Consider the following 26,178-nt stretch of genomic DNA (forward strand, 5'->3'; position numbering starts at 1 on the left):
AAATTGCCAAGTGTTAGTGAGTAATTTGCATGAAACTTATCCTTTAATAAAAAAAATACTTACCTAAGGGATAAATATCATGGCTAACCCATGGTTAACTTAACTTAACTCTAAGGTCTAGAGTTTAGCTAAGGTTAAGCTTGATTGGGAATACCAAGTTTGATTTTCATTATATTTTGGTCATGGGCTAATATGACCAAAAATGGGTTTAGGTTTGTTTATCCATGTCAATTGGCTCAATTGAATATTTTATTTGGTGTAGGATACCATGAGGAACAATTTTCATGAAGGATGAAAGTCATTTTGAGGTCAATTGGTTAACCAATTTTGTGGATTTTGTGATTTTTGACCCATTTTAGCATGTTGAGCTAGGTTTGGGTTAAACTTGGGCTAGCCATGGGCTAACTCCAAATTTATTGTTGTATTTGATTTAAAACATCATGATGAACAACTTTCATGAAGGATGAAAGTTATTTTGAAATCAATTTGGTAGTGAATTTGGTGGATTTTGGGTTAAAAAGAGTTTTGAATTAAGCCTTTAAGGACCAAATTGGGGGTTTTGGTCAAAGATGGTCAAATTGACCAAATTAGACCATGGTGTAGTTAGACAAAATGAAATTGGGAATATTTTAAATTTATTGGGATTTTTTGGGAATTTGTGAAATTTTTGGATTTTTGGCCATGGAGGGGCATTTTGGTAATTTGGCCATTTTTGGCCAAAATTGGGGTCCCAATGGCAGTTATGTAACTTGGGGGTGTCTGGAGCAAAAGAACAAAGATGAGCATTTTAAGTAGAATTGGATAGATATCCATTCTAAATGAACCATGGATCAATGAAATCCCCATTTTGGGTCCTTATGTATTGGTCTTAGCTAGGATATTGTGAGGGTATGGTGAGGGTATTATGAGGGAATTGTGAGGGTATTGTATACCTTAGCTCCAAACCAACACCCAAGGTCAATTCTAAGGCCAAGTAGCCCTATAGGAACTCTCCTTGAGTTCCCTCATAATGATCTTACCTTCTAAATATTAGAGGTTAGGACCAATATGTGGAACTTCAAGTTGAGTAAAGAGAAGAGTTTTGAGTTTCTAATGGTGAGGGTACATTTTCTAGCTTTCTAAGACTAGTCAGTAGGAAAGTCCTATGGCTAGACCTAGGCTACTAAAGAAATTTCTAGACCTCAACCAAAAGTAAGGTCAACAAGCAGGTATGGAGGAAAAGCTAGATGATGGTGGACCAAGAGATGTAAGATCAGAACAATCTTTAGGTTTTCCGAAATCTCAGAGAAGGAATCCCTACTTAATGGTTGCTTCTCATAAAATGACTAATTTAGGCTCATCTTACTTGAGACGAGACATAAGAATCCCCTAAATTTTTATAATCCTAACCCTTATCTCAGCTGGAGACTCAAAGAATTCAACTTTATATGAACCCTTTAGACGCTCGATTCTGATTGCTCGACTTCATTTTCCCAATCTTGGTCATTCGAATTCAATCATTTGGCCTTGATCATCAAGCCTCGATCGGTCAGCCTCGATCGGTCAGCCTTGATCAGTCAGTCTTGGTTAGCTTCGGTCAGTTGGCCTTGGTCGGCCTTAGTTGCTCGAGCTCAGATGCGGATCAATTCTCCTTGCCTCAGTCATTCAAAGCCATGTCTGGTCGTTTGCGATCTTGACTTGGTGTCTACTTGGCTCATCTTGGAAAAACTTCTACGGATTAGTAGAATTCTAAGCCATCCAATTTGTGATGATTTGATTGGTTACTTTTCGGTTGTATAGTTCTCCTAGATCCTCCTTAAGGATGCTCAACCATTAAAAAAGTGGAGAAAGTCGAGAAAGAATATTGAATTGTTTCCTTAATTCTCGGGAAATAAATCTCTCATATATCCAAATTGGATATACACCCACTCCTTATTTTAAAATTGCAAATTTGTCTTTAATCAATCACTTTTTCTTCGTAAATATATCACTAAAAGGTTTGAATTGCAATTGTTTCCCCATAATGTCATTTGGTCTTGCAAATACAATTAATCACAAGTCAATAAAAACTTAGAAATCATTATCTCAAATCTCAATGGCTTACTCAAGAATACATATATATTCTCTGAAAAGTATCAAGGAATCAAGATTTATTCTTTACATGGGGATGCAAACATAAATCCACATATTCTTATCGTTCACATAAATCAATCATGTTTCTCTTCTCTTTATAAATACCATATCCTTTCCATTTCTATACTTATTTCTCCTTGTAAGAAAAACTGATACAATATCACTCAGGATCAAAAGTTTTCAAAAACAATTCTACATTGAGATACACATAAACAAACACAAAAAACCATGATTCCAACTCCATTAACTGCAACAAAAAAAACCATGTTAAAAATTGTATAACACGTCAAATTTACTTCAAATGATATTAAAAAATAGTCTAAAGATGGAGATTTCATAAAAAGTGAACCATAAAATGATTAATATTAATGGCACAATAAAAGTACCCACTATAGAGCAGGTTTGACCACAACCTAATTACACATGCAAAGTTTTTTTATTTATACATAGGGAGTTCAGCAAAGTAGCCCGCATATATGCTCGCCTTGCTTTAGATAGTTCATTTATTTGTAAACATGAAGAATATCAGCACTTTTGTTCCTACTATAAGGGATGATGCTTCTTCCATTAGTGATAGGGCCCGCTTTGTAAATAATTGATAGCATGCTTTGTATTGCGTTTTGTAATCTTTTACCCCTGTAATGCAATGCAATATTTTAAGGAAACTAACAGGTTGCTACGAGCAAGAAACAAGCTGATACTAAATGTCTGAGGAAGAAAGTTGCAAGAGCCAAAGATAGGTGGTTTGAAATGCTACCATTCGTTTTATGGTTCCTAAGAACTACAGCATTCTCTACAGTAGCCCAAACGGCCAAACATCTTTTGTTTGCAAGAAAACCAAACATTTAATCAAGTACAACTTACATAGTCGGCGGGTGGTAAACACGTAAATTTCGAAAAGATAGAGATATCAAAATGGAAAGAAAGGAACAAGGAATGCATGAAAAAAAATCTAAATTTATTAGAGGAGGTATGATCATAGGAATCAAAATAACTGGAAAAATATCATAAGAAAGATGATGAAATATTACAGCATATGAGTCAAAAGAAGGCCTTTCACCCCGAGTATCAAGTGTTTAAGTGAATGTGGCAGCTCAAAAATCATTACTTCGAAAACTAGGCTCTACCTAAGATGAATCTTACCCTATTTTAAAGCAAATCAACCCTGGATCTTATTAGTTGCAGACACACATGAGGAGAGAGCTACTAAGTACCTAGAATGGAAATATTCTAAAGCTGTCCTACTTATGAGATTAAAAAATCATTGCTTATTTTAATTTCATCCTATAATATACTTTGAAGAAAATAAAATTAGTTTCCCAATAAATGCAAGAAATTCAATCTTTTGCGAGAAGGATGGAAAATTAAATCATAATATTATGGATTTTACCTTTTCCTTTCGCTTGCATCAAGGAACTCACCTACTCACCAATGAAAATCATCTCTTCATAGCGAGATAAAAATATTAAAAGAACTTATAAAATAGCGAGTAGCAATTTGATCTCAACACAAGAGACCAAGTTTGGAATAGGCCGGTCTCAAACTTAAGTAAATGCTAAGCATAATATTTGAAATTTTTGAACCAAAAAGAAGAGTACTCAAGTCTCGAGCAAGTATAAGATGTTTAAAATAACTTGAGTTTAGGGATCATTGTGATCTTGACTCAAGGCCAAGCTTACAAGCACAAGAGTCTACTTCTTTGAAGAAAAATATCAAATTGCCTCAACTCATCAAACCTCAAGTATCAAGCCTCCAACTCTTCTCGCATAAAACTAGCTTTAAACTCCAACTCTAGGTTCTCTACAAAGCTTCATATTGAGGTAGCACACAAATCCATTCTATTTGGTGAGTTTAAATGGTTACTCTCTTGAAAATTGAATTATTGCAAAATGTCAGGCTCATTCAAGGTGGTGACTTGCAAAAAGATGTATAAGAGAAAAAGAATAAGACTTAAAAGGAATAAGCATTTACACATCGTCTGAATATGTGCACGCCCAAACATCCAAAACTCATGTAGTTTAGTCATTTAATCAAAAGCCTGGAGCATAACTCAACTCAATAAATAACATATTGGATCCAAAAAAATAGAGACTAAAAACTAGTATAAATAAATAATAAATATTCATTCATATGTTGTATGACTTTCGATAATTTTGTTTTATTTGCTACAAGTACCAAATAAAAAATAAAAAACTCATGCATTGCTTGCACAAGTCTAACATGCCCTCAAAAGTCTTGTTTGTTTTCAAATAGTAAAAAGTGCACTTATTTTAATACTTGTCAGTAAGTTCCAAGCAAGTTACTAGCTTTTGGAGGCAATAAACAACTTCATACTTTTTAATGAGCATCTCTTTGTTTAAAAATGACCCCATGAAAGCTGCAAATACCTTGGAGTTTATCTTAATTTCAAAAAAAAATGAACACACTATGCAATCATTGGCTCACAGAGTTTTCTTCTCCTTATACTCTTCCAACTATTCGCCAGGTTCCTTCTCCCTAGAGTGATAAGTATGCAGCTCAAAGTATTTCTCACCCACTCATTTTCCAATTAATGGGAGTCCTTGAAAAATTTGGACTTCAACACCCCAATCTCTTTCTTAGAGGCATGAAAGTTGTCATATTCCTTGGAGAAGGATCTCATTGCCTCTTAATCTCCTCAAACTTGGCAACCCTATGATATAAATTCCTATAATGGCAACATAAAGTGCAGCTAGCCTGCCAAATCACCACATGAGCACTGTCACTGCAGAAGGTAGATCTTGGGAAGAGTCAGTGCCTAGCTCTTCCTAGAAGGATGAGTAAAAGGTGCGGCCCATGTTATAGGGCGGCACTCATGAGATCAAACCCACCATAAGAGAGGAGTGCTCGACCCTAATAGCTTCTCAAGTGGCAAGCCGTTTGGAGACATCTAACCGAGAGGTCTTAAACTTCTTCACAGGCTCCAAGGTGAGGCCGTTCCCTTGTCAATGGCCTCACTCACCCAATGTTGAATTTTCCTCTCTACACTTTGTCCAATAAGCATCTCATTACAAACCATGCAACTCATGGTGATGCTATATCACTGGAGAGTGACTTGGTAAGTACCTGAGTTGCACATAAACATCACATAGTCACTCACCCAAGGTATATGGCACTCAAACTCACTCGCTCAAGCTCAAAAGCACCCATACAATCTAAAAATACACTCAACCAACTTTGAGGACACTTGCCCAAGCTCATAAAGCATTTAACTAGCCTCAAAGGCACTTGTCTAGTCTTTTCTAGTGTGAAATAAAAAAACTCGCTCATTCAGAGATGCAATGCTATCTATTTAGCCGACAAAATGTTCACAGTACTCACCAAGAAAGCGATTTGAGTATACAGACTAGGATTATGACAACTATGTCCACGTATCTATAGTGGTCATATCATGTATTTATTTGTTTGTTTCTTTTTCTAGGTTAAAGTGTAGCTTCTCCTGCAACATCTAAAAGCTCTACAAATATAAACCAAAGAATCATTTCTGCAAGACATATATAGTGCTTCGAGCTTCTAACATGAATAATAAAATCATTCAAAGTTTCTCTCTCTTTATCCTTCCTATTTACTTAGGGTTATGCTGAGATATCGTGTCTTATAAATAGAGATAAGGTATTGCCTCAAATAAATTTGAATCAAATAGATCACTTACAAAACACTGCATGACAACTAGAGGACTCTCTTTCCAACTTTCCACATAATTCCCATATGATAGAAATGAACATTCAGCATGCATCAAAGAGGTCCCCAACATAAACATTGGTTCAGCTAATAGGCCAAGACATTATATTAGATTCAAGTAGAATGTACAAACATATCACACATTTTATATAAATTTACATATATAACACTCATAGTTTAACATTTGCACTAACAAAATACTTTGTTTTTATAAACTAATGTTTGAAAAAGTGTATTTCACTTTCAAAAAGATAGTGATACAGGTTTTTTTCCTATGATGTTAAAGATTTGAGCGGTATACATGTCAATGTTTCGGTGTTAAAAATGTAAATACATCAAGAATTGTGTAGTAGATATGTAAATGCCCCTACATGAAATTCCCATTTTCCAATGACTCGGTCAAAAATGTTAAATTTATACCCTGCACAGAAACATAATTATCAAATTATGCGATGCATCATGCACAACTCAATAACATACTACAACCATAAGCAACATAGCGCAGGCCAAGTTATAGGGATTGATGAAATAAGAACAAACTTACATACAAAGCCTTGACCAGCAAAGGCCTTTCTTTGAGGATCTCCTTGAACAGCTTCTTTGCCTTTCCAAAATGCCCCATCAATTCATACAATAAGGCATGCAACAATCTCCACTCAACCTCATCCGGATCCAAAGCTATCAATCTCTCTAAATACTTTACGGCTTCCTCCCTCTTCCCCTTCTTCATTTCGGCATACAGGCACAACTTTAGGGCATCAACATCCGCAGGGTCCCTCTCCAAAAGCCTAGCATATAACTCGTCGTCGTCATCATCCCGTTCCTTTTTCTTCTGGGTTTCGATTTTCTCTTCCAAACAGTCAGAAATGTTGCTCTTGAGAGGATCAGAGAGGGCCAAAGAAGGTCTCCTGCCGTACCTACCCAATAAAAGAAAGGAACCGAGGAGTAACACCGCCGCTCCATCTCTGAAAGTTTTGAAGAAGGTTGGTTGTGTTTTATGTACAGCGAGAACTTTCGGGTTCGGTGAATGTGATAAGTAATTCTTTGGGAGAGAAGATGTCGATACTGAAACGGGACAGAGGACATGGAATCGAATAGAGGTTTTGATTTTGTCGGATGGTAGCAGATTTGGATGGACCACGGGGATGGAGAAAGCGGCCATGGGTTGTGTTAAAACCCTGCAAGGCCTCTTCTGGGAATGATCGCATTTTGCTTTTTATTTTTATTTTTATTTTTAGTCTATTTTATATTTATTTATTTATTATCCGTTAATTTTTAAAAATATATAAATCGTAACATTATATATTTTCAAAAATATAAAATAGATTTAATTAGTTTTTTTTTATTTTTTTAAGAGAAATTTATATTTTTTATAAAACAGTTAGGTTGACATACACTTCAGTATTAAGCTCTACAGTTTATGGCATATATGTCATCTTTGTTCCACCCAACAAAAAGCATTACCTATGGGCGGGCGGTGGCGGCAGATAGCTAGGAGCGATGACCAACGATGGGTGGCGGGCTGCTATGGCATATATGTCATCTTTGTTCCACCCAACATAAAGCATTACTTATGGGCGGGCGGTGGCGGCAGACAGCTAGGAGCGATGACCAACGATGGGTGGCGGGCTGACTGGCAATTGATGGCAAATGGCGCAGCAAGCGGCGTGCGGCGGTCGTCAGGGCAGGTGGCGGGACTCGGCAAAAAAATTATTTTTTCTGTTTTGAGTATTTTAAAAATAGTGTTCCTAAAAAAACAAAAAAAAAATAAAAAACAGTTAAGGAAACATTGTTTTTTTTTTTGTTTGTTTCCTTTTTTTCCAAGAACAAAAAACAAAAAAATAAAAATTGATCTCAAATAGCCCAAAAACATACGAAAATGTTGGTTTTTATGCGAATGTGGAAAAAAAATATTTTTTTTTTGTTTTGAGTATTTTAAAAATAAAGTGTTCCTAAAAAAACAAAAAATAAATAAAAAATAGATAAGGAAACATTGTTCTTTTTTTGTTTGTTTCCTTTTTTTTTCAAGAACAATAAACAAAAAAATAAAAATTGATCTCAAACAACTCCAAAACATATGAAAATGTTGGTTTTTTACTCGAATGTAGTCGAAGTAGAATTAGTAAATTTATAAATTCATTAACCTTTCGATAGAGTTGTTAACGCTCCGATTTTGAGCCGAGTTAAGATCGGCTCAAAAAATTTTGATCCAAGCTTTTAGCTCGTAGCTCGGCTCATTTATTTTGATCTGATCTCGATCCGAACAAAAATTTGAATCAATTTTCTAGCAATTAACGTTCTTCGAGCTAAATTTCCTAAATTCACAGCTCTAACATTAGTAAGATTATTAACGACCTGATTTCAATCTGACGAGAGTCGGCTTGAAATCATCTTGAAAAAAAAAATCAATTTAAAAATTTAGCTCAAAGCTCAGCTCATTTATTTCGATCCGTGCCAAAACTCGAACCAATTTTCGAGCGATTAACAATCGCTGGGCTAAATTCACATCCCTTCCTTTTGAATTAATAAATCTAAATCTAAGTAAAATCAATGCTCCTAAATTCCAAAATTCATAAATCAATGAAACTCTTGTATTTTATTACATTCTAAACTCTAAACTCAAAAAAACATTGGACAAATCATTTTCTTTCCTACAAACATTGAGCAAAACTTATTCCAACATAGAATAAAACATGTTCATATCATGATTGAATGGTTAAATGTTATTTGAATTAAGTTTAAACAATGTTGACAATAATTGATTAATGATCAAGAAAATGTTAATTTGAGGCTAACAATTGATGAGCATATATCATAACATTTATATGAACATAAGCTTGAACCAATATTAAACCATGTTTAACAATTATTTGATAAGTATACGGCTACTTCAAACCATGTTGTTTGATCATGATTTGAACTATGTTCAAATGTAATTTGACTTGATCAAATGAATAAAAAAAATGATTTAAATTTAACATTAGTTTGAATATCCTTGAACAATATTTTATTATAGTTTAAGTAAGTTTAAGCATGGCTCAAACATGTTCAAATATGATTCAAATAAAATCCAAACAAATTCAAATAATGTTTATTTATACTTTAAAGGAAGTTCAAATAAAATTCAAATAAATATTTTAGAAAGTTTTAGAGCACAATCTTTCATATTATGTCTCAGTCAACATAAGAACTTTGTCAAAATGATCTAATCTTTAAAGTATGATAGAAATATTAAGAAAAATTATGCCCACATATGTTGAAGTTTGTGATAAATAAAGAAATGATGAAATCCTCTATCATGGTCTCCTTATCCCGCCCAATGATATATTGATGGAAAACGGTTATATATATATATATATATATAAAATATTTATTGTCGGTGTAGTTACGCTATATTATGGCGTAGTTACGCCATTGCCGGCGTAACTATGATAGTATCGGCGTAGGTACGTTTAATCATTCTTCTACTGAACAGGTAAAACCTTGATGCCTCCATAACCCACTCATATGCACAGTCCCCAGCATAATTACACCGAGTGGGTGGCGTAATTACGTCTTGCCGCCCAAGTGGGTGGTGTAATTACGTTAGTGAGTAGTGTGCCTATGATGTCATCATTGCTCTTTAAATGGACATCTTTGCTTCCACACAGAAAGAATTGGGCCAATTATCCTGCCTCGCCTTCATTTAGTCTTCCAATTTAGCGCTACCACTTTCGCTCAGTCTTCTTCTCTAGTGTTCGTCCGCTTTCGCACACCACTGTAAGTTTTTTTTTCCTTTTCTTCCCTCCCTCTCTTCCTCTTCTTCTTCACATTCCCATGGTCAAACCCTAACACATCTACATCCTCATTTTTCTCGTTCTCGTCTTCTTCTCTCCTCTTCTTCTTTCTACTCTTCTCTCTCTTCTTTTGCGCTATTACATTTACCTTCGCTTCTTTTTCTCTTAGTCAAACAACCATCCTCCTCCTTTTCTCATTTTCTTATTCTCATTCTTTTATCATTCTCTTTTCTTTCTTTTATTCTCCACCATATCATGCACCACTTCTCATCTCACTTTTCTCCATATACAAAAACCGGCAACTTTCCCTCCCACCTCTCTCCCATTTTCCCATTGTCCAAAACCCAAACCTGAAGCGTCGAAGCTTACCGCGAAGTCAGACGGATAATGCAAGTACACGTGACAAGTAGTATATGGTTTAAGAGCCTGTGTATCAGTCTCACGAGAAAATTCTAACAATTATTTGTGCAGCAAAAATATCTACTTTACTAATTTAGTGTGTGAATGCAAAGATAATATAAGTCCTAAGATTCTAGATAAAATAGAGAAAAATGTTAGCAGTAGAACAGAAGCAGCTGAAAAGTATTTGTGAGTTCCTTCAAGATTGATATGAATCCTACCTCGTGGTGATCGCAGCTTTCTTAAATGTTTTCTTATGTGATTTTTGTCAATCAGGGATATATTACTCCTTATGCATATATCTAGGTTAAAAGAAGCCTATAATCCTTGATGTTGACTCCCTCAATCCTCATGACATTCTGTATAATTGTTCTGATCCTTTGAGACGATTGCAAAACTCCATTGGAGTAAGCCTATCCTCTCAGAATTATGTGGCTAATCCTTCATTTCGACAATAAAATGATTAGAGGTCGTAGCTTCATGAAATATTTTAACATTCTAATTGGCTAAATTAAGAGTAAATTAAGTTCATAGGTTAATCAAAAAATATAGACCATGAAAATGCAAAAAATATTAATAGAAAAATACTACGGAAAAAACAACGATTAAATCCACTACCCCTACATCACAAAGACACGAAGAATGAAACTAGCTACGCATTATCTAGAAAATCATAGTAAGGAAAACTATGTAAAAATTCATTGCAAAAAACAAAAACATGTAATACTTACAATAACTTGTTATCTCCATAATGGCAACAATCCTTCGTCTCATACAAATCTCTCACAACTCACAAAACAAAAGAAAAACTCACCTCTCAAGGTTTCCATCAAAGGAGGAAGAAGATCATGAGGAAAGCTCTCAAATTCTCTCTAACACTTGCCTCCAGTAGCCTCCAACTCCTCTCTCATGCAGAATTACCTCTAGGAAGCCCTAAAAATCATTCTAGCGAGAACCATGGATTTGGCAAGCCAATTTCCTTCCTAAAGTGTTTTCCCGCTCGTTGGCAAGGTCACGCCCAAAACTGGCATGGTCATGTCATAATGATGAAGACGGTGTTGTGGTCATGCACGATTACAACATGATCACGCCGCTACAGTGCTTCTGGTTGGCGTGGTCATGTCAGATCCGGCATGGTCACGCCATGCATGATCAGCATGATCACGCCGCTACTCTGCAAAGGGCGTGGTCATGTCAGATCCGGCATGGTCACGCCATGGGTGTTCAATAGGGGGCTGGTCACGCTGCTTCAGGTCATTTTTTCATTGAATTTCGTCGTTCGAAATTGTTCATAATCACATAATTCGGTTTAGATTTAATGAAGATGATAGGTAATCCTATAGGTTTCTAACTCTTACATATGTTTGTCAAAGCTAAATAAAGGTGTTTAAATATCATTTTATATCAATTAACTTAAATGGTTAATAACTTGATCTTTCCTTAATTCACCTCATTCTTATCCTTAAAATAATCCTATAAATCATTAAATTGATGTAATTTAAGCCTCTGTCACTAACCCGGAATATTTTTAATGAATTTTAGTGGATTTTAACAGTACTTAAATATTTTCTTTGAAGATAACTAAAAAGGGATTTTAGAAAATAATCACATAAAAGCTTTGTTACTTAAGTCTCACTTGACACCCTTCTAATTTTTTTCTTTGATTAATTGTTGTGTCAACTTCAAGCATCTCCTCAGGGACTTTATTTTTACTTTTTTTGTTTTTTTTCTTTTTTTTTTTTCATTTTTCCTATGAATTACTATATAACATCGGTATGAGCTGATTAGCAACTATTTCTTTTTTATTTTAAATAAGATGAAGGGCAGTGTTTCTTGAGTAGTAGAACTCAACGCTTGATAATTTAATGCCACATCTGTTAGGTTATCTTTCAGTTAAAATTTAAGACAATGTTAACTTGATTTAAAATGAATTGAAAAAAATTAAAACATTCTTGGTTTGTTATTTAACACTTAAATTACACATTTTTAAAAATCTATGAGTTCTTTTAATTAAAGTTTGAAATCGTTAAGTTCTGAATTTTATTATTAACTCATTAAAGTTAATATTTTCTAAATGACATTTATCTATTTTTACTAGACTGTGATAAATAGTTTAAAATAAATAAGAATTCCTCACGAAAGTTGCTAGATTTAATTTTAATTCTCTGCCAAGTTGTGTGAGTTATCATTAAGGTTCATAAAAAGATACATTTTTCCAACTTGCTTTTTTTTCATTACATATATAACATGAAGGCACAATAAAAATAAAAAGCAGGTAAGTACAAGAAAAGAGTAAATGCATGGTCCACATGAATTCCAGAAAGTACGGTGTAGAACTCAGCAAGGAAAAATATAGAAAGTACGGTGTAGAACTCAGCAAGGAAAAATATCAAAAGCAGCTATGAAAACACAGTGCAATACAAATCTCACTATATATAAAATAAAAGAAAGTACAAAGCATCTGGTCAGAGCCATCAGTAGGGATAACAACACACAAAGAAAACTAGAGCTCACACCAACAGCTAGACAACAGTGTAGTAGCCACTCCGAAAAAACTTATCATGTAATATCATCAAGGAAAAAAATACAGAGACAAACAATACAAGACACTCAAGAATGCAATAGTTGCCTAAGTCATTGACAAGACCACCCAGACTACACTCTTATGGAATGAAGGTACAAGCACACCATTCGATGTAAGCCACTCATTGAGTGGAAGCACATGACAATGCTAGAATCGCCTAATCGTTATTAGTCTCCTCCATGTCGTCATCCTCCAAAACATAAAGTTCAAAGGGTGGCACATTCGAAAATGTCACTGACGGTAGTGATCTCTGGACCTCCTGAATGCATCAATACAGTATTCATATTGACGTTGTTGGTGCTCCACATTGTGATGTTTCTACATGCGGATGTCATGTATCTTCAGAGACATGTCCTTCACCTGTCTCATCATCTCGACACTTGAAGGGCCTCGATGTGAAGTGTTAGGATGCCACGAGGACAGGATGAACCTTGTGTAGAGCCAACAGAAGAAAAAACAGTCCTGATGATCAACTTCTGCGGTGCTAACATCTCATCTCCACTCCCTCCAGCAACCCCCTCTCTATAACATATAACATAAATGATGCAGCGGTGTCATAAACCTAAAGTGGTTTGGCCACTTACAATGTGCATTATAGGCTGGTGGATGACAATCCCTATATCTATAAAGCTGTCCGTTTGAATGTAGAAGTTCAGAACGGCTCTATACCTAGTCACATTAGTGAGACTGGTGATAGGTAGAACATGGACGACAATGAAGTAATGCCAAGATCCATAGATGGGATTTAAATAGGTTAATGAGAAATTCATGTGTCTCTCCTTCTTTCCCAAATTGAACATTCCACTAACTCGTGTCGTCAGTGAGGAAGGTGATAATCTCCTGATAATCGTGAGATATGAACTGTTCGAAATCATAGTTAGAATGTCATGGAGGCAAAAAGACTATTTATGATGGGGGGATTAAAAGGGATAAGCTTTTCTTACACGAAGTCTTGCTCGTCCACTGATTCATTCGCATTAGTGTAGAATTGATGGACGAGTGGGACAATGGCGGAGCCGACAGCAAAGCATAAACTCATCCACCCTCGTCTATTAATTTTAATAGAAATCACATCCTAATAAAATTGACCGCTCTGGAATCAGCTTCTTCCGAACTAAAACATTTTTAGACCACTGTGAAGCAGCATGACTGACAATGTAGTGCGGCCATACCTTGATCCCCTTTCCCTTTGGTCATAGGAGCCATGGAAATAAACTATATTTTGGATTTAGCCGCCTAGTTGCTAAAAAAAAGTGAAGTTTTTGGCCCAAAAATAAGAGATCATGAGTGGACTTCAACTCAATGTCATGAAAATTTAGTGCCGACAGAGATTTGTAGAAATGTGAGTGAAATTTTGGGACTAATGGAAAACATGGAGAAACATGGGGCTTAAGCATGAAAAATCGCCACATCCTAGAGCTTCAACTCTGATCTACCAAATGGAGACTAGATCTAGTGAAAGAAGCTCTATTTCCGACAATCTAAGAGTTTGGGCAGCTGTGGAGGAAGTGCTTAATTTAAGAAGTTGAGGGAAATGCCGAAATAAAGGTGTTTCGGTTCTTTATTGTGCGGCGGCATGGTTACTCTAGATTGTGGCGTGGTCACGTTGAACTTTCCTGTGACTTACCTGAAATAGGACAAGAGCGGTGTGGTCACGCCCAAAAGTGATTTGGTCAAGGTCGAAAGTAGCGTGGCCACGTTGCTAGTAAGTGTGGTCACACAAAAACCTGGCGTGGTCACGTCGACCCTCAGTATGAAAAAAAAATTTTAGCATCGCCCTCTCCCATATAGACCATATACTTCGTAAAGGTACCAGACATCAATAACGATAACTCTGCGACACACAAACACTCATATCAATAGAAATTTTGAAATGAAAATACGAAATAGAAAAATCTTGCTACAAATAAAGCAAAACATAGGATGACACTTGGGTTGCCTCCCAAGGTAGTGTTTGGTTTAACGTCCTCAGCCAGATTAAGTCTCAAAAATTATCTTATACCAGGTTTCTAGACTCGATTTGCCAATTTAGTTGTCCTGGATTGCTCGTCTCATATTCAAGTTGTCCTAGATTTTCTCTCTCATCCTCAAGTAACATTATGCTCTCAACTTCATCCCACAAATATCAATCTTGTTATATTCACTAGTTGAGATTTTGTAGTAACCTCTCACTTTCAATCAGAATTCTTCAGTGGTTCCCTAAGGAAGACTAAGGTACTCTCCTGAAAGGTTTAGGGCTAGTGGTTAGGCTTCTCCTACAGGAAGAGTCATATTATTGTTAGTCAGATTTCTCAAAAATTCATCAATTGTTATTTGCTCTTCCAGATTCAACTCAATCGGTTCAACGGATTGGATTCTTACTACCCTAGTCACTGTTTACATTTTTTAGTTCTAATCATTCCTAGAGGTTTGGGGAAGGTTCAATGATTTTAAAACATTAAATTTAACTTTTTGATCATTATTTCTCAGAATTGTCTTCTCCTCCTGAACGTCAATAATAGCCCTGTCATTGGCTAAAAGGGGTCTCCTAAAATTCACATGCATATCTTTATCAGCTTTTAGATCCAAGATCACAAAATCAGCTGGAAAAGTAAATCTATCCACAGTGACAGGCAAATTTTCACCTATTCCTAGAGGATGTGCCACATATTGATTTGCTAGCTAGATTGTCAAATTGGCAGGCTTAATTTCTCATCTTCCAAATTGTTTAAAAATGTTCAGAAGCATGAGATTGACACTGGCTTCTAGGTCAGATAGTGTATTTCCCTTAAACTCAGTTCCTATGACATAGGGAATTGTGAAAATCATAGGAGCCTTATTAGGTTTTTGCAGCCTTTAAGGGAATGGAGGTGGAATTTTCTCGATGAGGATAATCAAAATGATAAAGAAGACTTTTCTCGAATTAGGCTTCACGAAGGTACCATCATCCGTATAGCTAGCTTCCTTTTGTACTACAATCCTTACTCCTACTACCTCACACTGCTTTAGGTTTTGATCTTTCAGATTCACCTCATTTTTGTTACGCAGTGCTTCTGGGGGTATGTTGTTCATTGAGTTTCCAAGATTTTAATGGCTACGACTTGGCTTTGTAAGATGCTCCTCATGGAATAACTAGCTCCTCGATGGATGATTTCTTTTGGGTAAGTTGGGGGTTAGCTTGGAATCATGGTGAGTATTGCTGGCTCTAGGGGTGATTGCCTTGGGAAGACCAATTACCTATAGGGTTGTTTTGAGTGTTTCCCTATTATTGGTTGTTATTATTTCAAGTGAAATTTGGTGGTTCCTTAAGTTTGTGTTATAGGCTTTGGAATAGGGGTTATGGCCTTTGATGGTGTCAATTTTTAATATCGCGCATACTAGGTGTTTGTCATCTGCGTCAGCACCACTTTTTGGGTATCGAGGCTATGGGAAGATATTCTGCTTTCTAGAGTACTATTGTCTGTATTTTAAAAATAATATAATCATATTATTAATTATTATTTTAATAACTTTTTTTTCATAATTTTAATAATCATGTTATTCATCATTAAGTGAGGTGTCCATCTTTACTTTGTAATGTTCTGCACTCGATTTTTGTTTTTAAAGTATAAAATATATTGGTATGAACAGTTTTATTACAAGCAACATTACTATACAGGGGCATAATAGTCATTTGTCCAGAAATAGCTGCAGCACAACTGTTTTCAAACTGCGAAAAACAAACTGACATTCAGCTTATCCGCATTTGTTTCTGCGCAACAACTTATCATTAAGCTGCAACTGCCCCAAACAGACCCTTATTCCCAACTAGGCTCCACTCTCGTGCACCGATCATCACGAACAAACTATTGTGTATGGCTCGCCGATCCAGTTGTAGGCATTCACTCTAATTATCATACCGAGTTGCCTTGTCTTTCTTCCTCAACTCAAACACAACAATTGATGGTTATTCGAGAAACTCGACAGCTAGTTTTAGGAATGTACATTTAGTTCAACTCATTGAAAAAGTCCCAATACTCGGCTAGGTGAGAACACATTCGACCACCCAATTTCATTAAAAAATTTATCCTTTCCAATATTACATGACCGGCGACATGCAATACTTTCATAGATCTCATATATATATATATATATATATATATATTGTATTTATTTATTTTCATAGTAATTATTTTCCTCCTTTAACTGGAAAGAATAAGTCAGAGCCAAACTCCGAAGCCGAAGGGCGTCTCATGGTGATAAAAGTAACCGTCTCGAAACTTTGATCAGAGTTTCATCCGAGTTCTGAGCAGTAGTTCTCAGTTAGATTGCAGAGAAGCACGGCGGCGAGCAGTGCAATGGCGGCGAGCAGTGCAGCAGAGTCCAAGGACCGGGTCATCAACCTCGATCAGTAAGCTTGCTTTACACAGAATAATAATAATCATAATGACAACGGTAACTTTTCTTTTTCATATATTTGCACTATTCTTAATCAATCTTGTTAGGTCCGGACGGCAAACTGTTGATCGCTGCGTTGCCCGTCGATGATGTGTATGGCAACACAACGGCCGGTGATTGATCGTTCGGACGGAATATTTTGTCATTTTAGCGGGCATAATCTAGATATGATTTAATCAAGGATTTGACATAAATCCAACCAAAAATAAAAAAATATATCTATATTAAGGACAACTCCATCAAATTGAATTTTTTCGTGTTCCGTCTCATCTCTTTTAGGACTTAAATTTGAATTTAATAAGTCAGATTATGAGGCGGATTTAAAAATTTCTTTCACGGTCGCTCACTCGTAAAATCATCTCCATCGCACGAACAACGGATTTGTTGGATTTAATAAATTCTTATTTTAACTTAAATTCAGATGCAGCCAAACATAACAAGACATGATTTTGGTTCATGTAGCAGGCCAATATATCACGATTAAAAAATAATCAAAAATGCTAAATAGCTAATGAAATATATAATGGAAGCTTTATTTTTATTTTTTTAATTTTTGTAATTTTTATTTTGTGGCAGTGGTGATCCGACAGCATATGAAAGCTTTTGGAGGGAGTCTGGAGAAGGGGCTTATTTAAAAATTGAGGGATGGGAGAACATGAGCTACTTTTCAGATAGGAACAATCTCTGTTGGTTTCTCCTACCTGTGTTTGAAACAGAGATCCGTCGAATTCATAGAATCGTCGGCAATGCTACTGCTGATGAAAGCCGCCACATTGTCATCGGAAATGGCTCCTCACAGCTCTTTCAGGCCGCCCTTTTCGCCCTCTCCACTCAACCAGGCTTGACAGGGACTAGCGGCCCCATGCCCGTCGTGTCCGCTGCGCCCTATTACTCGGTAATGTAGTAATGATGCCTATAAAAAACTAGCGTTTAGCTATAATGCACAACTCCTAAAAAATTTAAATTGGATGAATTAATTGAGTCGCATTTATTTCCATCATATAGCTTATTTTGTTAATTGAAATAGAAAGAAAAATGATAATTTTATTTAGTTATTTTGAGTGTTAAATTATTAAAGTCATTCAGATGCACACTTTGTCCACTTACTTATAACCTCAAAGTTGAAGTACACCTCTAAAAGAAATGCTACACTAATATAATTGCATAACAATCCTTTCACAAAATTTTGGGTTTGAATTCTACTTATAGGGGAAATATGAGTGTAGCCATTGATCAACTTCATCAATTTTGCTAAGTGTTGAAGAGTCTCTTCGACAACCCTACCAAGTTGCCTTAATGTCAAGTACCTTAGATGAGGCAGTGAATAACTATGATGCTTGGTTTGCCCAAAGCTTTATCATGCTTGGTTTGATAGCTTTGATAAAATTTTCTTGACAACCTCGATGTGGTGACACTTTTTAATAGACCAATATGCCTTGGACTTAACTCGCATAGATAAGCAAAATCAATTCAACTAGGCCTTATAAATGAATTTGAATGTACCTTTAGTTCATTAATTACACATTTCTTTAATGATATCCCAAATAAAATAAAATAAAATATTCCAACTTGATGCATTGTAATGTACTTTTTTATTGGTTTTATTGATTTTTCCAATTCATACAAGTTTACATTATGACAAACCTGTGAATATTAAACTCATTAAGGCCTCATAAAGTTTTCTCTTTTATCATTCACCGTGTTTTCTAACTTTATATCTACAAAATCTTTCTTTTATGGACGAGAATAAGCATTTTTCCACTCTAAAGGAATCCTTCGAGTGTTGCTTTTTTTTTTTCCATGGTAAGAAGACATAAAAAGGACAAGCTCCAATTGAAGAAAGATTTTATAGAGAAGATTATTTATCCCTAATTGCCTCTGAAAGTGATTGAACTAGAACTCGATCAATCAAGCAAGGCTTGATCAATTCACCAATCTAGCTTAATTAACCAAATGACCAATATATTCTTGTAGAAGGGACAAATAAGTTGATGTTTAGAAAAATCAATCATTATAATCAATAACCATAAAATTTACTTTTAATTATCCCACCTTAAGCCAATCTTTTTATCTCTATATGCATAAGATTCAATGAATTCCGCTATATTAATATATTCTTTTTTTAACCTTACAGGTGAGCGACAATATTAAGAAAAATCCAAGAGAATACATACATGTTCATGCATTAAATATATCTATTTGAATTGGTATGCAATCAGTGTGATTTGGAGCATAAAAAAAGTCTATATACCTAACTATGCACCAAGGTGTCACACCCAATGCATAGGCACCCAATCAAATTGTCGGGAAAAGAAAACCAACACCTAGATGCACAATCAAGTTACTCAGGCACCAAAACTTTTCCCAACAACAAATAGATAAGTAGAAACCAAAATGCCAAATCTAATAACAAATGTTGTAATTGCCTCCAAAATTTGATAGTAAAGTATTCAAACATCTAGTCTAGGTTCTAAAACATCATATTAAAGCATAAAAACTCCCATGAATTAAGAACTAGGCGCTTAGGTAGTAGACTTTTGCGCTTAGGAGCCAATTAATTGTTGACGTTGGAAGGGTGTAGTTGATCACATATATGTTAAATTTTCTTATTTAGGATCAAATACAATATTGCTAATAATATATTATCTCAAAAAATTAAAATATTATCAAAAGTGAATCTAATAATGTAATAATGATTCAAGGCTCAAAGTTTATGGTGTTAGATATTGTTTTTATACCCAATTTGGGTTAGAAATGCTTTATTTTAATCTTATGTATAGATTCCCTATAGTGGTAATTCCATGTAACTACTTACATCCAAAGAGAGATTTTCCATTAAGAAAATTCTTTATTAAAGTAGTGTCACTCGTGTGCCTATATATTTTAATATTTTATTTTTAAGTGTGTTCACTTTGGAGTCTTTTATTGAGATATGATCAATTTTGGAGTCATTATTTTCAAAAGACAATGAATTAAGGACAGAAAACAGTGGATGCTAAAAGTCTTTATAATGCTTCAAATTATCCTACAATTAAACTTTATAATTTTTTATTGGGATTTAATTTTATTTAGGTCATTTATTTTGTTAAAAGTTTTAAACTAAAAATCCTACAACATTAGATTATGAAAGAGCCTAAAAAATAAAGATTTATGTCTTGGAAATGCAAGATGAGTTCCCTCCAATCCAAGAACTAAGGTAAGAGCCACTAATATGCAGTGGACTTAAACTTAGTTTGACATGGTACAATAGGATTTACAAATTTCAAAGTATCCTATAAATGAATCTAAATAAACTCTATTAGACATATGTCTAGCCTAAAAATGATAGCTAGCTAATCTGCCAAAAAAATTTTAAAAATATGAATTCTAATTATATGCAAATGTAGAGTTATTAAGGCTATTAATTTGTTGAATTCAAAATTGTTCAACGAGGCATGCCAATGATTAGAGTGGTAGGAACAGTGAGGGAGAAGTAGAGAGAGAGATAAATAGGGAGAAAGAAGGAGAGATTGCACATAGATTTGCCCTATAAGGGCAAATAGGGCGTGCTTGGGTTTTGTGAGCCATTTTATATATTGAAATAAGCTTGAAATAGGATAAAGTTTGATCCTCAATGATCTTTCAACATGCATTTAAGGTAAAGGATAATGGAATTTGGTGTTTTCCATAAATCAATTAAAGTTAACTTAGATAAATATGGTTGAACAAACCTCTTAAGCTTAGAGGGGAGTTAGAAGAAGAGTATAAAGTGACTATGAAGTGTCATAGGATATTAAACCTAATTTTGGAGTTATTCATTCTAGGGATCCTATAAGGCCTCTATTAGTTAATATAAATCTCATTTTTCTTAGATTATATTTAGGCTCCCTTGATTTCAAAGTAAACTAATAATTAGACTCATTTTGAGATCATTTAAGAGTTAGAGTTCAAGTTGAGCTCATTTGAGATCAAAGAGATGTTCAATTTGGGTTACCATTCACGAAGCCAAAGAGGACCATCTAGGAATAACTAAAAAAGAATTCCTATATTATTAATGATGGCTAAAGAGTTAATTTTTTTTTCTCCTCACTAAAAGCAAGTGATTGAGTTGGATTATAATGGGTTGTTAGTCAGGTTTGCCTCGTGTTGGCGACCAAACCCACAAACACGTAGCAAAATTTACTCCTGGGACTAGCTAGAAAGAAAACACGAGGGTTTTAGAGAATCTCACCAATACGAAGGTTGTGGATGTGTTTCTTTTAGTGCGATGAAGCTCTCCTATCATTAGGAGAGAAGAGTAAACTCTATCAAGGTTCCGGTGAAGCTCTGGTGAGGTTTGCTCCACTCCTTCTCTAAGGGATGAAGAAGCTCTCCTCATGGTGGGAGAGATAACAAAGCTCTGACGAGGTTCACAAATGCTCCGGTGATCCTTCCCCAAGCTAGGATAAAGCTCTTCTTTAAAGTAGGAGAAGAGACACCTCACTCTTTGCTAGCCACACTCCTCCTCAAAAAGATCTTCTCACACACTCAAAGAATGGTGGAGAAAGAAAAAGGTGAGGAAAAAAGAGAAGAAGAAGAAGAAGAAGAAGAAGAAGAAGAAGGGGAACAACTCCTCAGCTCTCTCCTTGAGGAAGATGAAGAACCTTCCTAAAATCCTTTTGATCAAAGAGATATTCTCCATGGCACCTCTAAGTTCTCCTATAGGAAGATGAAGCTCTCTCTTGTGCTCTCCCAAGCTCTCCTAACCAGCCTAAGTCTGAAATGAGGAGGAGATGGAGCTTAAACCAGCTCAACCAATCAAGTCCCAAAAGTGCTACTTTAATTAGGCCAAATATGGCTAATAAAGGGCATTTAAAACATGCTAAATGTGGCTAAACCCACAGTCGTTACATTCTCCCAAGCACATCTCCTTAAGCCCAAGGAGATCTCTGTAATTTCAGGCCTAGGTGCCATGCTTTCCTAGGGCCATCAAGGCCAAATTTTGAAACCTAGGTGGGTCAACGTGGCCATGCCGAGCTCTGGCGTGGTCACACCGCTCTGCCCACAAAGTCAACGTGGTCATACAAACTTTGAAGAATAATTACTGCAACCTCACTGACTTGCAACACAATCACGTTGCTTTTGGGCGTGACTATGCCGAAGGCAGCCTTAGCACAACTGCTAGGAGGTCCGACGTGTCCACGCCATCCCATGGCATAATTATGTTGTGGGCTTTGTCTTGCAGCGTGGTAACATCGTATTCGGGCATGGCTACACTAAAGGTAGCCCCCGGGAGGAGTTAGGTGTGGCCACATTTGATTTGAGCATAGTCATACCAGACCCTTATGAGTCATTGTTTTCCCTCCTCGGGAGTTTGTTAAGCTCATTTCACGACATGAAAAGCTTTCCATGACTGGATCGGACCACATAGGCCTCAAAATGATCATTTGGCTTGCCATAGAATGGGAGAATCATTATGGATTAGTGTTAGTCGCTATCAAGCACGACTAGAACTGGGTAACCCTAGTCCAAAGATGATGTGCTTCTATTAATGCTCTGATGGATTCCTTGAGCTACAGGATGGCACGCGTGAGCATCATATGCTCCCATAACATCACAAGCGCATTCAGTATTTATGAAATCAAAAATTGATACCAACATTTATAATTTATCATTATTAATATGAGCATATACTATACAACAAAAAATTCTTAAATAAAAGTAATATGCAAGTTTACCTGACCAATTCCCTAAAGGAGTTTTCTTGTCACAAAAAAAAGGAAAGCGATTCGCAAAGTAGTAAATTGTAGAAGAAACTTCACTTAAAATAAGATTGGTAGCTTGATATTACAGAGTGTGCAACGAACCTTCTCCATTTAGTCTTGTTCATTCACTCCGTCGCACCATTTATTGAGAAATGTGTTAGACTAAAGTTTCTCATAATTTCTTCTAATTTGAAAAAGATATTAAATTCTCCTGAAATAAACTTCAACCCATTATCAATGCAAAGAAGTTTGATATGTTTTTTATTCTTCTTCTCAGTCATGATCTTGCATTCCTTAGATTTAGTTAAAGCATATCTCTTCTGCTTCAAGAAGAACACCAAAAAAATTCTAGAGAAATCATTAATGAATGTCATAATATATTTGGCTCCTCCTTTAAATGTTACTGTAGATGGTCATCAAAGGTTAGAATACATGTAGTCTAATATTTTACCTTATTATTGAGGTCATTCAATATTGTGTGGACCATCCAAGCAGCGAGCTACCATTTTTATTAGCCTATGAATACAAGAAATAGTAAGATGATAGCTTAGCACCACTCAAAATCATCCATATCATTTTATTCCAATAAACATTTTATTTACTCATCAAAATAATTACATTTTACCATCATTATAAATAAACTTATCATCAAAATACCAGTGTTTGGAAAACAGGACCGAACCGGCCGGTTCAACCGTGAACCCACTGGTGGTCTAGTTCTGATTGGCTTAAAAACTACCCCCGCATCGAATCGGATTGAACCGACAAGAACCTGCCTAAGCCGAAAATTGTAATTTTTTTTTTCTTTTATTCCACCTACTTTATGTAATTTACATATCTAACGCCTAAACTCTATTTTATTTACATTTGTACCACCCAAATCACTCATATCACATCAAAAACATTAGGAATTCAATTTACATACATGCCAACCAATTTTATTTATTTACATATCTAACACCTAAACTACATTTTCTTACATTTATACCACTAAAATTATCCATATCATTTACAATCGAAATGCATGGTCATGAACAGGGTTACCCCGCAGCAGCAGACTTCCTCAAATCCACCCTCTACAAATGGGGCGGCGACGCCAACACATTCACTCCCCACCCCTCCACCCCTCACAACGAAGCAATCTGCTCCCCAAACAACCCCGACGGCCGCTTAAACAACCCGGTCCTCCTCAACCAGAACTCCAACAACATCCACGACCTCGCCTACTACTGGCCGCAGTACACGCCCATCACAAAAGCAGCCGACCACGATATCATGCTCTTCACCATCTCCAAGTGCACCGGCCATGCAGGCTGCCGGCTTGGCTGGGCGCTAGTGAAAGATGCCGATTTGGCGAGAAGAATGGTGAAGTTCGTCGAGCTCGGGACTATAGGCGTGTCTAAGGACTCCCAGCACCGCGCTGCCGCGATTCTGAGGGCGGTGTCTAATGGGTATGAGAGCGGAGGCGCTTGCAAGCTTTTTCACTTTGGAAGGAAGATGATGGCGGAGCGATGGGAACGGGTTAGAGAAGTCGTTAAGGCGAAGGGCGCGTTTGGATTGCTGGAGTACCCGCCGCCGAGTTACTGTGGGTTCTTAAGGGAGGAAGCCACACATTTGCCTGGTATGTCTTTGCTCCTATTTTCCTTTCAAAGTTTTGGCTCGTAGCCCGACTTGTTTATTTGGATCTGATTTTGACTCGAGTTAGACTTCAAATTAATTTTTGGGCTAAATTTGTTGAATTCATATGAAAAGTTGCCATCGCAAATGAAGTTTCAATCAATACCTGTCAGAAATTTGTGGTGTACTTTTAAGAAAAAATTATAATAGCCACCACAATATTTTGAACAACAGCTTCATAACATTGTTTATTTAAACAACTACAGCTGGCTCAAACAGACCCTACAATTGTTGATCTTGAATTCTCATGATCATAGGTGCTCATATTTATTTAGAGATAAATATTTTAAGTTAATGCTTTTGTTGGATTCAGCTTTTGCGTGGCTGAAATATGAAGGAAATCAAGACATTGAGGACATAGCGAGCTATCTCAAAACAGAACATAGCATCGAAGCTCGCGGCGGGAGGAATTTCGGGACGACCGATAAGTATGTGAGGATCAGCTTGTTGGAACGACAGAAGACGTTCGATGTCTTCATCGAACGGTTGTCATCAATCTCTTAATTATTAATTTTGCCATTTTATTCAATTAATTAGTTTATTGAATTTCGTTTGAATGTAATAATATGGCAACAAATTATCTTTTTTATCATTTATAATAAGCAATGATACTGTCTGCTTGCATGCGCACCATGCACGTGTTTTTAAATTCATGTATTTTTTTATCAATTAGTAAGATTGATATATATTTTCTAGTGGATGTTTACGAAGGGTCCGTTTAGGACAGCTTTTTGCTTGTTTTACTTTTCAGACATTCACCAAAATTTTGTTTGTGAAATTGTTGTGTTAGAAAGCTAATTTTTTCAATCTAAGTTGTTAAAACGCGACAGCTGCTAAAAAGTTATGGTCTAACTTTTTGAAATAAAATAAACTTATAATAGCTAGCATAACTTTTTAAAAAATAATTTATTCTTCAACAGTTTTATAGTTGCTTCTTCAATCAACTGTAGTTGACCCACACATACCCTAAAACTTTGACTACACACTTTTAGTTTGTTCTCTCTTCCTTTATTATTATTATTATTATTATTATTTTTTGGTGTTAGCTTAATCAAGTAAGCTAAGCTCTAAATGCTTCCAACAGCCGCATAACTGCAAAAGTTTACTTATGTGAAACAAATCAGTCCTCAGGAGCACATGAATACTTCTAAATTCTTCTCATTTTGATGTGATATGAAAGATTTAAGGGATAAGGATGTAAAATTAAAAGTTTAGTGGTTAAATATGTAAATACATACGAAATGGGTGGTTTGCATGCAAAACAAGCATAAGCATAAGATAAGATAGGTAGCCGGATGATGTAAGGATGCCCCAAACATCATGAGTTCACCATAAATAAACATCCACTTTGCAGATTAAACAAAACAGTTTGGGGCAGTGTATAAGTGCGGCGGCGTTTTTGAAAACGCCGCCTACCCGTTTGATTTACGCATTGCGCGTTTTTGAAAACGTAGCGTGCCGCATTTGAGTTTTTTACACTAAACGCAGGCCGCAAGTCGACCCCCGCGGTCGACCCGTTGGCCACGTTTCAGGATAAGTTGTTTATTCTGAAACGCACAAGCTGCCCCAAACATATCCTAAACATTTAAGTTTAAGTGTCAAATAAGTAAGCATATTTTAATTGAGTTGTATATACTCATAAATATACATCTTTTCATAAATGGAAGTTTCTATGAGAAAACCTATCAGCTATTTTAGTTAACTATCTCGGCAATTGTAAAAATTATTAGTAAATAATATATTCTTCTTATGAACACAAGCAATATCTATCTATATATATATATCTGGCCGC

General features: G+C 35.8%; 2 protein-coding genes across 2 annotated transcripts in view; one reads left to right on the forward strand and one right to left on the reverse strand.

The window, feature by feature from the left end:
- Positions 1–7,003, reverse strand: part of LOC110019333 (protein SLOW GREEN 1, chloroplastic) — an 18,476-nt gene extending 11,473 nt beyond the window's left edge. Inside the window, exon 1 of the mRNA XM_020716964.1 lies at positions 6,356–7,003. Within this exon, the coding sequence (XP_020572623.1) occupies positions 6,356–6,973 (618 nt within the window). The 5' untranslated portion in view covers positions 6,974–7,003. The remainder of the gene's footprint in view (positions 1–6,355) is intronic.
- Positions 7,004–16,765: 9,762 nt separating this feature from the next.
- LOC110019338 (tryptophan aminotransferase-related protein 2-like) lies at positions 16,766–25,092 on the forward strand. Its single transcript, XM_020716969.1, has 4 exons — positions 16,766–16,939; positions 17,563–17,881; positions 23,748–24,330; positions 24,700–25,092. Exons 1-4 carry the CDS (start codon positions 16,887–16,889, stop codon positions 24,888–24,890), a joined length of 1,146 nt encoding a protein of 381 aa, XP_020572628.1. The 5' UTR covers positions 16,766–16,886; the 3' UTR covers positions 24,891–25,092.
- Positions 25,093–26,178: the final 1,086 nt, after the last annotated feature.

Source organism: Phalaenopsis equestris, unplaced genomic scaffold (assembly GCF_001263595.1).
Source record: "Phalaenopsis equestris unplaced genomic scaffold, ASM126359v1 Scaffold000054, whole genome shotgun sequence".
NCBI lineage: Eukaryota > Viridiplantae > Streptophyta > Magnoliopsida > Asparagales > Orchidaceae > Phalaenopsis > Phalaenopsis equestris.